The following is a 15,152-nucleotide window of genomic DNA, read 5'->3' as shown; positions in this document are numbered from 1 at the left end:
TACCCCCAGAGGGTGTTTGGGCACTGAACAGGCTCCCCAGGGGATGGGCACAGCCCCAAGGCTGCCACAGCTCCAGCAGGGTTTGGACAAGGCTCCCGGGCAGGCACAGGGTGAGTTCGGGGCCTGGAGTGGAACTGGGTGACCCTGGTGTGTCCCTCACAGCTCAGGGCACTCTGTGACTCTGTGGTTAATTCCTCTCTGAGTCACTGAGGAATCAATCCCTCCCAAACGTGGCCCATCCCAGGGTAAGGATGCTCCCACAGCCCCCCGAGCTGGGCAGAATGTCAGAGATTCAGTTGAAAAAGCAAAAAAAGGAGATTCCAAGTGCCACTTTCTGGCTGGAATTCTTATTGTGATCCGTAAAGATGCAAAGGAGGGGTTGGAGGGGTGGCAACTGCTGACAGCGCTGGTGAGATCACAGCTGCTCTGCCACAGCCAGCGCTCAGCTTTGCGCAGCATTTGGGATAAATTTGAGGGCTGGAAAAACCTCCTCAGAGCCAGGCAGTGGAAGGGAATCACTGCCAGAGGGAAGGAGCTGGAGGGTTGGGATCCGTGGCTGCACGGGTGCCTCAGGCAGAGCTGTGATCCAGCACCAACGGCCCCAGATCCAGCTGCACACTGAAGGTGGAAGAGTTCAAATGGAAAACAAATTACAGGTTTTTAACGGGGAGAGCAATTACCTTCCCCAGAGACGTCGAAGATTCGCCACCTTTCAAGTCTTTCAACACAGACGAGGAGGAGTCTTTCCAAAAAAAAGCCACCGCTCTGCAGCCCAGCCACGGGTCATCAGCTGATGCAAGAGCTGTGGGTGTCACTGCAGGGCTGGGCAAGCTGAGGGGCCTTTTCTGACATTTATCCACATCTTGGATAAAAGATCTTGCTGATCTTGGAATCAGCAGCAGGGTTTGAGGTGATCCACACAGCTCTGGGCTGAGCCCGTGCTCAGGTGTTGGATAATTTTTTTTTTTTTTTGACCCAGAGATGGGGCAACTGAGAGGCATTTGAAGAGATTTTATTCTGTTTTCAGTCTCGATGAGTACTGAGACACAAGAGATGTAAAACTCAACGCCATCCTATCAGAAGCTAATTTATTTCTTGGTCACAACACTTTATAAATGTTTTTCAGCCTATTAGCTCTTGCCACACAATGCTGCTATTACTTTTGCCACAAATCACTTGGTTTTTTTTCCCCACTATGGCCTTCTATTCTATGGCCTTGAATTCTTTGCAAATCCCTTTCCCACAGGGCAGCAGGAGCTGAAGGGATGAGTAAACAAAGGCCAAGCTACATGAGATGGTGTTCAGGTGCAGAGAAGCTGCTGGTGAACTGTTCCTTATTGTGAATTTAGGTGTTGCTGCTTTTCCTGTTGCAGCTGCCAGCACAGCCACCTCGGGCACCCTCAGCTCCTGTCACTGAGAGCTCTGGGGTCACAGATGTGATGTAGATGTGATATGTGATGTGTGTGTGATACATGATGGAGCACCTGTGCTCTGCAGCCAGGCTGGGAGAGACAGAGGTGCTCAGCTTGGACAAGAGAAGGCTCCAGAGAGACCTCAGAGCCCCTTGCAGGGCCTAAAGGGGCTCCTGGAGAGCTGGAGAGGGACTTTGGACAAAGGATGGAGGGACAGGACACAGGGAATGGTTTCCCACTGCCAGAGGGCAGGGATGGATGGGATATTGGGAAGGAATTCTCCCCTGTGAGGGTGGGGAGGCCCTGTCACAGGTTGCCCAGAGAAGCTGTGGCTTTCCCGTGGTTCCCTGGAAGTGTCCAAGGCCAGGTTGGATGGACTTGGAGTAACCTGGGACAGCATCACACAGGAGCCATGTCCTGGGGCTTCTCCCCGCAGCCCCAGCAGAGCAGGGCAGAGCTCAGGGCACAGGGCACAGAGCACAGGCAGAGCAGGGCAGAGCACAGGGCACAGGAGGGCACCAGCCCGGGCCCTGCTGCAGAGCAGCCGGTCCCTGGAAGTGTCCAAGGCCAGGTTGGATGGACTTGGAGTAACCTGGGACAGCATCACACAGGAGCCATGTCCTGGGGCTTCTCCCCGCAGCCCCAGCAGAGCAGGGCAGAGCTCAGGGCACAGGGCACAGAGCACAGGCAGAGCAGGGCAGAGCACAGGGCACAGGGCACAGGCAGAGCAGGGCAGAGCACAGGGCACAGGAGGGCACCAGCCCGGGCCCTGCTGCAGAGCAGCCGGCACCGCGGCCAGCCCCAGAACAGCAGCCCCGGCCACCCAGAGCAGAAAATCAGTGCAGGGCCAGTAAAGGACCAGTAAAAACCAGTGCAGGACCAGTACAGAAGCAGTGCAGGATCAGTGCGGGGCCAGTACAGAAACCGAGCAAGACCAGTGCAGGATTAGTGCGGGACCAGTACAGAACCGGTACAGAACCCGTGCCGGACCAGTACAGATCCCGAGCAAGACCAGTACAGAACCAATGCAGGATCAGTGCCGGAGCAGTACAGAACTCGTGCGGGATCAGTGCAGGACCAGTACAGAATCCGTACAGAACCCGTTCCGGACCAGCACAGAACCAGTGCTGGAACAGTACAGAACCAGTGCAGAACCCGTGCGGGATCAGTGCCGGACCAGTGTCGGACCAGTACAGAATCAGTGCAGAAACCGTGTCGGACCAGTACAGAACCAGTACAGGACTAGTACAGAACCCGTGCCGGACCAGTAGAGGACTAGTACAGAACCCGTGCCGGACCAGTACAGAACCAGTACAGGACTAGTGCCGGACCAGTAGAGGACTAGTACAGAACCCGTGCCGGACCAGTAGAGGACTAGTACAGAACCCGTGCCGGACCAGTACAGAACCAGTACAGGACTAGAACAGAAACCGTGCCGGACCAGTACAGAACCAGTACAGGACTAGTACAGAACCCGTGCCGGACCAGTACAGAACCAGTACAGGACTAGTACAGAACCCGTGCCGGACCAGTACAGAACCAGTAGAGGACTAGTACAGAACCCGTGCCGGACCAGTACAGATCCCGAGCAAGACCAGTACAGAACCAATGCAGGATCAGTGCCGGAGCAGTACAGAACTCGTGCGGGATCAGTGCAGGACCAGTACAGAATCCGTACAGAACCCGTTCCGGACCAGCACAGAACCAGTGCTGGAACAGTACAGAACCAGTGCAGAACCCGTGCGGGATCAGTGCCGGACCAGTGTCGGACCAGTACAGAATCAGTGCAGAACCCGTGCCGGACCAGTACAGAACCAGTACAGGACTAGTACAGAACCCGTGCCGGACCAGTACAGATCCCGAGCAAGACCAGTACAGAACCAATGCAGGATCAGTGCCGGAGCAGTACAGAACTCGTGCGGGATCAGTGCAGGACCAGTACAGAATCCGTACAGAACCCGTTCCGGACCAGCACAGAACCAGTGCTGGAACAGTACAGAACCAGTGCAGAACCCGTGCGGGATCAGTGCCGGACCAGTGTCGGACCAGTACAGAATCAGTGCAGAACCCGTGCCGGACCAGTACAGAACCAGTACAGGACTAGTACAGAACCCGTGCCGGACCAGTACAGATCCCGAGCAAGACCAGTACAGAACCAATGCAGGATGGAAATCTGGGGGTGCCAGCTCTGGGGACGTTCCTTCAGGGAAACCCCTCGGGAGCTCCAGCACAGGGGGTGCCACGGTTCTGTAGGAGCAACGACACGGATCCAAGCTGCCACAGCCACCTGTGGAGCTCTGGTGACACAGTGACCCTCAAAAAGATCTGTCACATATTGGGTGGAGTGAAAAAAGGAACAAAAATTAGGTGCCACTAAAATTTCTCTGTGGTGCCCTGATTCTTTCCCAGCCTTCATCTTGGTGGTTAATTACAGATATTCAATGATCCCAGCATCTCTTCCCCATCCATTTGTTATGCTGAGAACTACTCTGGGTGAAACTGCCTTGCTGCCCTGCAGAAATTGCAGTGCAGCTGCCTTAAAAAAAAAAAAAACAAATAAAATGTGTAGTTCAGAAATCATAGGGAATGCAGGAGGCTTTGTCGATAAAACAACAAGAATAGTCCAGATTTTATTTTAGACTTTTCTTCCCCCCCCCACCCCATTTTCATTTCAACCACTAATTACAAAGTGCAGGCTGGAGCTCGGCAGTGGTGGAGCGAGGAAGGAGGAGACGGGTGCGGAGAAAACAATTTCACCAACTGCTTATTTCAGCCTGAAATCAAACCAGAGCCCAGGTGCTGGGTCCCCACTGCCACCAGCAGAGCATTGTCCTAGCCAGTGAAGGTGGTGTGTGCAGGAAATAGAGGGGACAGCCAAGGGTCAGCAGTTATTAGGGAGACATAATCTTTTATTGTGGTTTTCTGGATAAAAGCTCTGGCAGCCACACCACGGGCCCAGCAGCGTTTGGTGGCTGAGCAGGGATGAGTCGTGACTGGAGAGGGTGAACTTTGAGAGGGAGAAATTCAGCTGTGGGAGTCGTGTGTGAATCAGCACAGAACCTCCTGATTCAGGAGGGGGTACTGGAGTCACAGAATCCCAGAGTGGTTTGGGTTGGGAGGATCCTAAAGCTGATCTCATTCCAGCTTTGGGCAGGGACACCTTCTGTGTGTCCAGACATGGACCAGGTTGCTCCAAGCCCCATCCAATGTGGCCATGGCCTCACCCAGGTGAATCCCCGTGATCAAGGTTGTGTTTTCTCTGGGAGTTCAGGGAGCCTGAGCCCTTTTTTGTGAGTTCAGCCACGCCAGGCTGAGCAGTGTCCTGCTGTGCTGGTGTCCGTGCTGCTGTGCTGACTAACACCCACGTGCAGTGGGTGACCCACCTCTCCTCCTCCTTGTTAGGCCCTTGCTGGTAGCAGCCAAGCCCTGGAAGCTGCTCAGGAGATAGCATCTCTGTGGGAGTGCGTGGCAGGGTGTTTATTTCCTGCACTGCTCTTTGTCCCTCCTGGCATCATGAGCATCACTGGTGTGGAATGCCCCGGGAGGTTTTCCCTGCAGCAAGCAGGGAATGACAAGAAATGGGTCAGACACAGATTTTGGCATCAAAGTGACCTCCACGTCCCTCAGAGAGCACTCTTGTTTCCTGTCACTGAGAGATGAGCAGAGTTTGTGGGCTCCAGGGTCAACTTTCCTGTGATGTCCTAATTTCTGCTAAATGTCAAGCGTGGGTGATGCCCTGGGAAAACATGGATGCACCAGGCACGTGGACCAAGCAGCCAGACTTTGACAGCTGGTGGTGTATGGTGGTGTGATGCTGGGTAGAAAACTTTGCATGGTGATGAATTTCTGGAAATCCCTGGAGCAGGAGGCTGAGGCAGTGAAAGCTGTGAACTGGTTGTGAAAGTGTTCATTTTCAGCATCATCCTGTGTTTGCCTCTGCCCTTGTGTGACCTCGTGTCAGGACTTCCTCCTTGTGCACCAGGAAGATGAATTGCACTCGAGTTTTTTGAGTTTTTTGGGGCTTGCCCTTTCTTTCCTTTCTCTGCTGGTTCCTCCCCTCTGTCATTGCTGCAGTAGCTGCTAAATCTCTGGTAGGAACAGCTGCTTCACTTGAACACGTTCCCTTTTCCCCTGCATCCCAAATGAAGGAGCATTTAGAAGCTGAAAGTAAAGCTGATTATAACCAGACCTCACTGAGCCTCGTTATCCCTCGAGAGGAGGGCAGAGAGACGCCCAACTGGATTTGTAATGGGTTAGGATGTGACTAACAGCCTGAGCCAGCCAGAAACCTCCCTGTGCAGAGACTCTCTTGGAAAACATCAATTTGTCAAAGCTAAAAGCTTCCATGGGAATCATATAGGCTGGTTTTGTCAGGAATAGTTGGGTATTTCTTTGGGTCCGAGATGAAATTTCAGCTCAAAACAAGAAACCCAAAGGGACCCCCCCCCCCTGCCAAAGCAGTTGGCTGGTTGGTCCAGCTGCTGGCACAGATGTTTGGGGCAGGGGAAGAGCTTTTAGCAGCAGCTGCTGTCTCTTCTTGATGCCCATCACACCCATCAGGCTCACCACGAGCATGGAGCAGCTTCAGTTCCTCAGGGATGCTCGGGCTTCTCACACATTCCTACTCCAACACTTCTGCTGGCTGCAGCACACCACACTTCCCAAACCTCCCACTCCTCCCCAGCTGCACTAGGGCAGGATTTTGGCTGGAAGCTCCTGCTCTGCCCACTGCTGATCTGAGTCTCAGGAGCTCCTTGTCCAGGAGCCCAGGCTCAGGTTTATTGGGAAAATTGGAGCTTTCCTGCCTGATGAGCAGATGCTTTCGGGGGGGGGGAAGGAGCTGAGTTTGCAGCAGGGACCAAGGGATCTGTCACCAGGCCCTGCATCAAAGACATCCCCGCTCCTCCCGTGCCACAGGCACCTCCAGAGAGCTCCTAAACAGGAAACTGCTCCAAACCAGCCCCCCCTGCTGCCACTCCTGCCAGTGAGGCCCCTCCACGAGCCCTGTGCTGTCTCCACTCTGGCTGTTGTGCTCTGTTGTGTTTTCTCTCCCTAGTAACGTGCCAGTAGCTCCCTGGGGAGTGAGGCCAGCCCATGGCAGGCAGAGCTCCAGCCTGGGATGCATGAGCTCCTCAGCACTTCTTGTCCTCTCAGCCCACCCCACACACAGCTTTTGCTTTTTTTTTTCCCACTGTTTGGCTCAGCAGCAGAAGACCTGAGCTGCCTCCTGCTCCTGGGAGATGGGGCTGGCATTTGTTCTGTCCCCCTGCTCCCAGGGAATGGCTTTGCAGCAGTGTCCAAAGGGGGCTGGGGCACAGAAATTGGCCTTGCAGGCAGCAGCCAGGGCCCTGCTCTGGTCCTGGGCACACAAGGGGTATCGTGGGCTGGGGTTGGTGCAGGGGACAGGGACAAGGGACAGTCCTGCAGTGCTGCGGCCTCCCCTTGCTGGGTGCTTTGTGTGTGCCAGGAGAGGGGGGCAGTGAAGGATGGGCTGGGCTGGGGGGTCTGTGTCCTGCCAGATGCCTGAGGTGTCCCTTCCTCAGCTGGGCTGGAGCTGGGACTGGGCTCCCTGCTGTTCTCCCAGGCCCCTGAGCCACCCAGCCTGGGCACTTGTGTGTGGCTTCAGGGCTGAGCCACCACTGCTCCTGGTGGAAGCAAACCCTCCATGGGGAGCAAGGTTAGAGCTGGTCCCTTGCCCAGCTCCCAGAAAAGCTTCCCCTTCCCTGTGCCCCCTGTGAGGGGGTGAGCAGGCCACCAGCTGTGCTGCCATTGCTGCCATCCTGCTCCTCTCTGGCTGTGCTGGTTTGCATCGACTCCACTTCCTCAGTGTCAGTGAGCCAAACTCCAGGGCAGGCTCTCTGTGCAGGCTGATAAACTCCTGTCCCAGAGCCCAGGGGTGGCACAGGCTGGCAGGAGGTGTCTCCTGTGCCATGTTCTGGGGGGTTTCTGCTTGTGCCCCCTCTCTTTGGGGGGGATTGCACCAAGCTGGGACTGGAAGGGTCAGCGCTGCTTCCAGCCCCCCCAGCTGTCCTAGGAGCTTCTCCCATGGCCAGGGCAGCACACAGCACCAGGGCTGGCTCTTTCCAAGCCATGGCTGGGACCTGCAGGGCCCACACCACACCCTGAGGCACCCTGAGGGTCCTTGGTTTCGTGTGCTGTGCCAGTGAGGTGTGTGGATGTGATCGTGCACTTGGCTGAGCTGGGATGCTTTTTTTGAACTGGGCTCAGTTTCCAGCAGCACTGACTGTTGTAAAATCAGGCTGGTTGTAAAATCCTTTCTGTGTGTGTTCATCTGGTGCCACTCTGCAGCTCCTGTCCCGGCTGGGGGTTTGTGGTGCTGCTGTGGTACAGGGAATATCCAGGAAAAGCCTGTCCAGGACATGTCTGAGATCCTCCAAACACTGATCACCTCCTGCTTTAAAATGCATTTGTGTCTTTGATACTTCTAAACAGATCATATCTTTTTAAAGTGTATTTAAAGAAAAATGATCTTTTGTTCTGTGGTCAATTTAGTTTTAAACTTCTCAAAGCTTCAGGCAGAGGCTATGGAAAGTTTTAGCCTGGGAGGAGAGTGGGGTGGAAGGGCTGGAACGAGTGAAAGCTGCTGCTATAAGATCATTTTACAGCCTTTGGTGCTGCCAACTCTGCCCTTGCCACCCCTGAGAGCTGCCACCAAATGCTCTGTGAGGGTGAGGGCACCTCATGCCCCAGCCTGGTCAGGTCTGTGCTGCAGGAAGGGCTTCACCTGCTTCCTTGGCTTTTTTGGGGTGCCTGGATCCGCATGGAGAAACACTGCAGTGCTCCCTCTTTTCTGTCTGGGGGAAAACTCAAAGCTTTTTGGTGAGCCAGAGCTGAGAGGGGCAGGACTGAAGCTTAGAAATACTTGGGGGAATGGCAGAGAGGGAAATTATTTATGTGCACCCAAGAACAATGTTGGCATTCTGGCTGGAAATGTGAAGGTTTCCATCCAGTGTAGGAGAATTGAGTGTCTGCATAAAAGGAGCAGGAATAAAAGCTTGAGCTGCTTCTCTGGAAACACAAAATTCCAATGGGCTCCTTTCTAGTTTCTCTTGAATACAGGCGTGAGGCAAGCTGGGCTGGAGTTGTCAGCTGAAGTGCAGTGAAATGGAGTGTACTGAGCCCAGCTAAAGCAGATCCTGAATGCAGGTGAACTTTGCAGCCCTTCAGCCTATAAAACCGTTGGAAAGAAGGAAAAGTTCCCATTATTTTAATCAAACTTGTCTCTTTGACTGGGATCTTGCATTTCTGAAATTCACTTTTAAGGACAGAAACTCTCTAGAAATGAAACATTTACTTTTGCACTGAAGGCTCAGTTTCTGTGGATGAAACCAGAGGGTTTCCTCTGATTTATACATGAGCTGAAACTTCTTTTTTCCTGTAACTGAGCTGCTGTGAGAAAGGTCAGGGTGTTGAAACAGGAAGCCTGTGTGTGTGTACATGTAAATTTGTGTGCACAGCCCCCCTTGCACACCTGTGTGTGCTTTCCTGTGTGTTTGTGGGATTCACCTTTCCCAAAACGTGTCTAGACAATGCTGCAACACCAGACCAAGGAGTCTTGTCCTGTTTTATGTGCCACAACAAAAAAAAAAAAAAAAAACCTGTGCTGGAGGAGAAATTAAGTGGCTGTTACCTGGGTCGGCTTTGTTGGTTTTCCCTCTCTTCTGTTTACTCTCCCCCACCATCAACACATCTTCTCCCTCGCCACAGCTGCTTTCCCACCCTAAACATTTTGTGCTGGCATCACTGATTCAGAGCTGGGTCAGAAACCTGCTCCTGGGGCATGGAAAGGCTCTGCTCACACCTTGGGGGGACCAGTGAGGACATCCAGGTGTCACTGAAAGCAAAGCCACCACTGAAACCCAGCACCAGAGCCACTCCCATGGCACGAGGGGTGATGTAGCAGTTCCAAAACTGCCTGTCCTGCTGGGGACATCCCAGCCCTCAATCCTCTGTCCCATCCCCTGCTGTGGGTTCTCCAGGGACATCCCAACCTTAAATCCTCTCTTCCATCCCCTACTGTGGGCTCCCTGGTGACACCCCAGCCCTGTCCCCTCTGTGCCACCCTCAGGTTGCCACGACAAGGCCGTGCTGCTCTACGAGTACGTGGGGAAGCGGATCGTGGACCTGCAGCACACGGAGGTGCCGGACGCCTATCGAGGGAGAGGAATTGCCAAGCACCTGGCAAAGGTACAGCCCCAGCCCCCCAGAAGGGCAAGGTGCCCATCCTGCTGCCATCCCAGCTGTGGGTAAAGATCCTGGCTGAACCAGGCCCTGTCACATTGGAATTGTGTGTGTGCCCTGTGGGAATCCTGCTCTGATGGGAGATGGGGTGGCTGGAGGGGCAGATGGAAATCTGGGCTCAGACATTCCTGGGTTTTGTGGCAAGAGGAGCTGGGTAAGTGTCAGCAAATCCAGGCACTCACCCAGATTCAGCCCATTCCCCCTCTCAGCAAAAATCCCTTGTGCAGGGGCTGATGGCTCAGCTCAGCTCAAGCTGGACCCCTCCTCTCAAACCTTCACTGCCCTCGTGAGCCCTCTGCCCGCTTGGGCTGTGAGGGAGAGCTGGGGAGCCATGAGCACAACAGTGGGGTGCTGCTTTGGGGTCCAGCTGCTCCCTGGCCCTGTAAACAAGGACAAAGGGATGATGAAGGTGGCCTTCACAGGATGGGCTGTGTCACCTGCAGCACAGCATCCACGGGGCTGGATGTGTTGAGGGTTAAACTGGGGACTCTGTGTTGAGCTGGTGGCTGTGCTCTCCCCTCGGGCCTCTCCCTCCACCTGCCTCACACAGGGGGTACCTGAGGGACTCCTGCTGCTTCCCCTATCTGGGTGAGGGGTGCAGGACTTCCCTGAGGCTGGGGGTGTTGGTTGTGACCCATCTGATCTGCACTGCTTGCAGGCAGCCCTGGACTTTGTGGTGGAGGAGGACCTGAAGGCGCACCTGACGTGCTGGTACATTCAGAAATACGTCAAGGAGAACCCTCTGCCACAGTACCTGGAACATTTGCAGCCTTAAGGCAGGACTGCTCCCTCACCAGCACACCTGGCCCTGACTGTTCAAGGCGGCCTTGGCTTCTCTGCAGTCTCAGGAACCCCTTCCCACACTGGCAATTCCCGGTTTTTTAGCGTGTCCATGCGGTGTGTGAGTGTGGGCACCTCCTCCTCCTCCTCCTCCTCTGTGCCCACGTGTGAGCATGACCACAGCCCCTGGGCCAGGCTGCTCTGGGCACACAGGGTGCCCACCAGTGCTTTTCCCAAGCCAGCGGAGAGAAGAGGGTGAATTTTCCACCAAACTCCATTGCCAGGCCAGGGCATGACTTGTTCTGCACCTCATCCTCTCCCCCCTGCTTGGCAGCAGCTCTGAACTTGCTGGGGGATGTTGGTTAGGGCTGCTCATGGGGTACCACCCCCCCTTTCCTCCTGGCAGCTGGGGAGATGCTGTGGATTCAGCTTTGTGGGACAGAGGGAGGTGCTGGAGGAGCCCCAGCCCTGTGTCAGGCTCATCCCCTGCAGCACCTGGTGGGCACCAGGCCGTGTCCAAGGCCACCTGCAGTACACACCAGAACATGTGGACCATGGTGGCACCTCGGGGGCTTTGCTGCCCTGGCTGTGGAGACACTGGGATGGTGACACCCTCGAGCCTGGAGACAAGAGCCGTGTGAGGAGTGGACTTGGACTGCAGAGGCAGTGGCAGAGTCTGTGCAGAGGAAGAAACGTGGCTGAGTTGCAGATGCTGCTCCCTTGGAGATACCAGCTCCTGCCCAGCTTGTGTACACAACCCTGAAGTGGCATCCCAGAGGGTCATGGACTGTTATTCCTGTCTCCCTGCCCTTGGTGTGGACACAGCCTGCTCAGGAGAAGAGACCAGCCCCACAGCCAGCCTTGGCCTGAGCGGTGAGGGACATCCCAGGGCACCAGGGTGGTTTCCTGCAGCTGAAGAGGAAGGCTTCCCTCATCTCCCTCTCCTCCATCTCTGCATCCCTGTCAGTGCCCCAGATCAGCCCCACCAGGACATCCTGAGAGCAGCACGGTGAGGCCTCCAGGACCTGCTCCTGGCCCATCTCCAGAGTTCAGTGCTAGAGGTGCCTGCATCCATGTGGATCCCAGTGGCTCCTCCTTACAGCCTATGGGAAGAAGCCCTGGCTCATGGCATTACCTGTCTGCTCAGGGCCTCCTCACAGCTCCAAGCTCAGGGCACTGGCAACATCGTGGGGACCTTGGCCAGCAGCAGGAGCACCCTCATTTCGTGCTCTTACCTCGGTGGATGATGATTCTGTAGCACAACCCAGCATTGCCACCCTCAGAGGTGGAGGTGACACCACGATGGCAGGGCACTGCCAGGTTCCAGCTTGCTGCCTGTCCTACCTTGCCTGCATTTTCCAGGGCCTGAGCTACACCTCAGAGCATCTCACACTGAGCTCTCGGGATTCTGTAGTGTCCCAAGGCAAGGCTGTGGTGAGGGAGAGATTTGTTTTCAACACCCCCAGCCCTGAGCGGCCACTGGGGGCTGCAGCCAGGCAGGACATGGAGAGCCTCTCACCTGGAGACCAAACCCAGACCTTGCTTAGCCCAGCAGGGACTAAAGTTTACAATCTGTGCCACGGAGTGACTGAAGCCCCAGGTGAGAGGCAGCTCAGCCCTTTCCCAGAGCCCAGCACAAAATCCATGGCAGCAAAGGCAAAAATTCCTACAAACTTCTCTCCTGGTTGGGGTGGCCAGAGATGGAGACCCTGTGCCAGGATTTTAGCCTGAGCTGTCCCTGGCCACCAGCTTGAGGGGAACCCTTGCTGCCTGCCTTTGCTTTTGGGCTGCCCATCACCAGCATAGCACAGCACAGCCCTCTCAGGCTCCCAGAACTCCCAACCTCCATCCCTGCCCTGCACACTGCAGGCTGTGAGACCCCTGCCCATGCCCACCACCTGTGCCAGGGGGCAGAGCCACCTCTGCCTTGTGCTGCTAAGGAAAGGCTTCAAGCTCAGCCCTGCCTCTGCTTCACTTCTGCCCTCCTGCTGCTTATTTCACCCAGGCTGTGACCTTTAGGGTGGCTTTGAGGGACTGGGAAAGGGTGGCAGGTAACAAACTGAAGGGGCTCAAGAAGAAACGTGGACTGCTAAATGTTCCTTCTTTAACATGCAAAACACACTTCAACACATAGTTACAGGAGCAAGGCTGGCTCTGGTACTGCTGTGATGGCTGAACCATCCCTTCCCTTGATTCCAAGGTGAAGCTGAGCTGTTTTGTCCCCTGGAAGCCAAGATCAGGCACTTGTGTCTGTGCCACAGCAGGGCTGGGTGCGATGCTTGAGCTCTGTCCTGCTTTAGTGCTCATTTCCACTGTGAGCAGTCTCCAGCAGCCTCCTGATGTGTCAGCTCACTGGAGGGTGTGCTGTGCTCAGTGTCTGGGCAGAGCCCCACATCCAGCCTGGCTCTGGAGCCCCTGTGCTGCTCTGGCAGGAACCTTGAGCTTCCCAGCGCTGGATCCCGCAGCGATCGCTGCCTTAAATCAGCACAACTCCCGGTTCTGCTGCTGCTTCCTTCGAGGTGCTACAACCCCCTGGTGTCTGAGCTGGCAGAGACCTGTGCCAGTGGCTGTGCCAATCCTTTCTCTGCTGTGTCCTTGCTCTGTTCCAGCTCCCCTCCTCCTGGATGCCAGTGAATAGCAATACCCGCAGCTCACCAGCAATGAGCCCACGGTGCTCCTGTGACCCTGCATGGTTGGGTGGGACCTGCCTGGGGCTCCCTCGGTGCTGGGTAACCCTTCCCTGCCTCCCCACCAGCTGCCTTTTCCCAGCTGGTCTCTGCAGAAAGGAGCTTTGAGTCCTGTGCTGCCCCTTGGTGCTGATTAAGCCTGGAGGAGTTTGGGATTTTGGACTCTCCCCGGGCAACAGGAGTGTGGAAGTGGTTTGGTTGAATACTGAGCTCCCCAAACCCATTTGAACTACAGACCTGTGGTGGGTGGGGGAATGCAGGTGGCTGTCAAACCTGCTTCCACAGCCCCCAACTTGAAACACCCCCTCCCTCATCCGCTCTCCAGCGTTGTCTTCCTCTGTCCAAGGTTTCCGTTCTGTTGGATTCGGTGGTTACGATGTGCCTTTCCTTCTCAGGACCTGTTACAAACGACCTTTCTGCTCTTGTTTATGTTTAACATTTATCTTGACCCCTCCCTCTGTCATACTATAAAACATGAACATAATGCATGGAATACAATACAATAAAAGTGTGGCTTAACTGAGCTGCAGTGGCTGTGCTGTGCTGGGGGGACCACATGCTCCCACTGCAAAGGATCAGTAGGTAAGGGGTGAAATTATTGTGTTTTGTTTGAGGCCACAGAGCTGGCTGACCTGGTGATGACTGTGCAGAGCTCAGGGTGAGCAGGATCACAACTGGTTCCTTTGCCAGCTGATCCAGCCCTGCTCACCTTCATCATTCCTTCTTGGGATTTCAGGCCAGGCTTTGGGAGTTGTCCTGCAAGTGAGCAGACACCCAGTGTTTGTGTCCACTGCTTTAAGATGGGCATGAAAATATTTAAATATCCAGTTGCTGTGCTTGCTCAGAGCAAGGTGGGCAGGCAGGTGACTCAGAGGGACACAAGGCACTTCCCTCCTGGAGCCAGCACTCCCAAGGCTGGGAGCACAGCCTGGGCACTCAGGATCCTAGCAGGGCATTTGTCACTTCCCAGCACTGTGAGAAGGCTGCAGAGGCTGAGTTTGGATAACTCAGATTTCCAGGGAGCTTGGTGTGGGGAGCAGTTATGATTTGATCCGGCGTGACAAGCTGCCCCTGGGCTGCAGCAGGAGCTGGGGTTTGCTGCTCCCGAGGGACAGCACGGCCCGTTGGGATCTGTGGCTGGGCTGTTGCTGGTAACACACTCTGTTTACATTCCACATTCCACACAGTCCGTGCTCCGGCCTGTCCCAGCGCTGCTGCACGTTCTGCCGGGCTGGGCACGCTTCCCAAACACCTCCTTGTTCCTGTGAATGCAGCGTTCACCTCCCCTGAAACAGCTGCCCCCCAAAACACAGCTGGGAGGGCCCTGCAGGCTGCAGGAGCAGCCTCGGGATGCCTGGGGACGTGGAGGCAGCCAGGAGGTTGTTTTCTTGGGTCACATTGCATCACTTGGGAATAATGCTGTCAAAAAGAGGGTTTTTGTAGGAACGGGAGATGCAGAGGCAGCGCTGTCAGGCTGGAGGAGGGCTCTGAGAAAGGAGGGGGTGTGGAGCAAGGAGCTGCTGTTTGATAAGGAAAACTTAAAATTGCTGAGAAAAAGGATTCTCTTCTGGGAGGAATCCAGCCAGGAGCAAGAGGGAGCCCTGCAGAGGCTCAAGCACCCTGGAGATACCATCCAAGCACAAAACCTCCTGATGGATCCACAGGAGCTGGGAAACCTCTGGCAGGACCAAACCTACACTGCAATTCTAGAGAAGCATTTGGTATTAAACTTTATATTGAATTAATGATCTTGAGGTCTTTCCTAAGTGATTCTGTGATTTATTCCTCCTCAGAGATGCAGCAGGGGAGTCCCCCATTCACTGCCCCTTTTTCGAGATTGATCAAGAGGGCGAAATTCACCCCAAAACCGCACCGCCTATCCTTCCAGGGAAGTGCTGCACAGGAGATCCTCCATCCCTAATCACATGCAGGGAAGGAGCCCCCTGGGATTTCGGGATCAGGAGGCGATGCTGAGCGCTGCTCCCCCTGGGCAGCCGCATCCCCTTACGCA

The 15,152-nt window shown here is 55.2% G+C and overlaps 1 protein-coding gene across 1 annotated transcript in view; it reads left to right on the top strand.

Moving 5' to 3' along the window:
• The first annotated feature begins 10,566 nt into the window (after positions 1–10,566).
• Positions 10,567–15,152, top strand: part of TMEM11 (transmembrane protein 11) — a 13,821-nt gene continuing 9,235 nt past the window's right edge. The window contains exon 1 of the mRNA XM_031056506.1: positions 10,567–10,571. Within this exon, the coding sequence (XP_030912366.1) occupies positions 10,567–10,571 (5 nt within the window). The remainder of the gene's footprint in view (positions 10,572–15,152) is intronic.

The sequence above is a fragment of the Geospiza fortis genome, unplaced genomic scaffold (assembly GCF_000277835.1).
Source record: "Geospiza fortis unplaced genomic scaffold, GeoFor_1.0 scaffold237, whole genome shotgun sequence".
In the NCBI taxonomy this organism is placed as follows: domain Eukaryota; kingdom Metazoa; phylum Chordata; class Aves; order Passeriformes; family Thraupidae; genus Geospiza; species Geospiza fortis.
The sequence above is the reverse complement of the archived record's forward strand: the minus strand, read 5'-3'. Positions and strand labels throughout refer to the sequence as shown.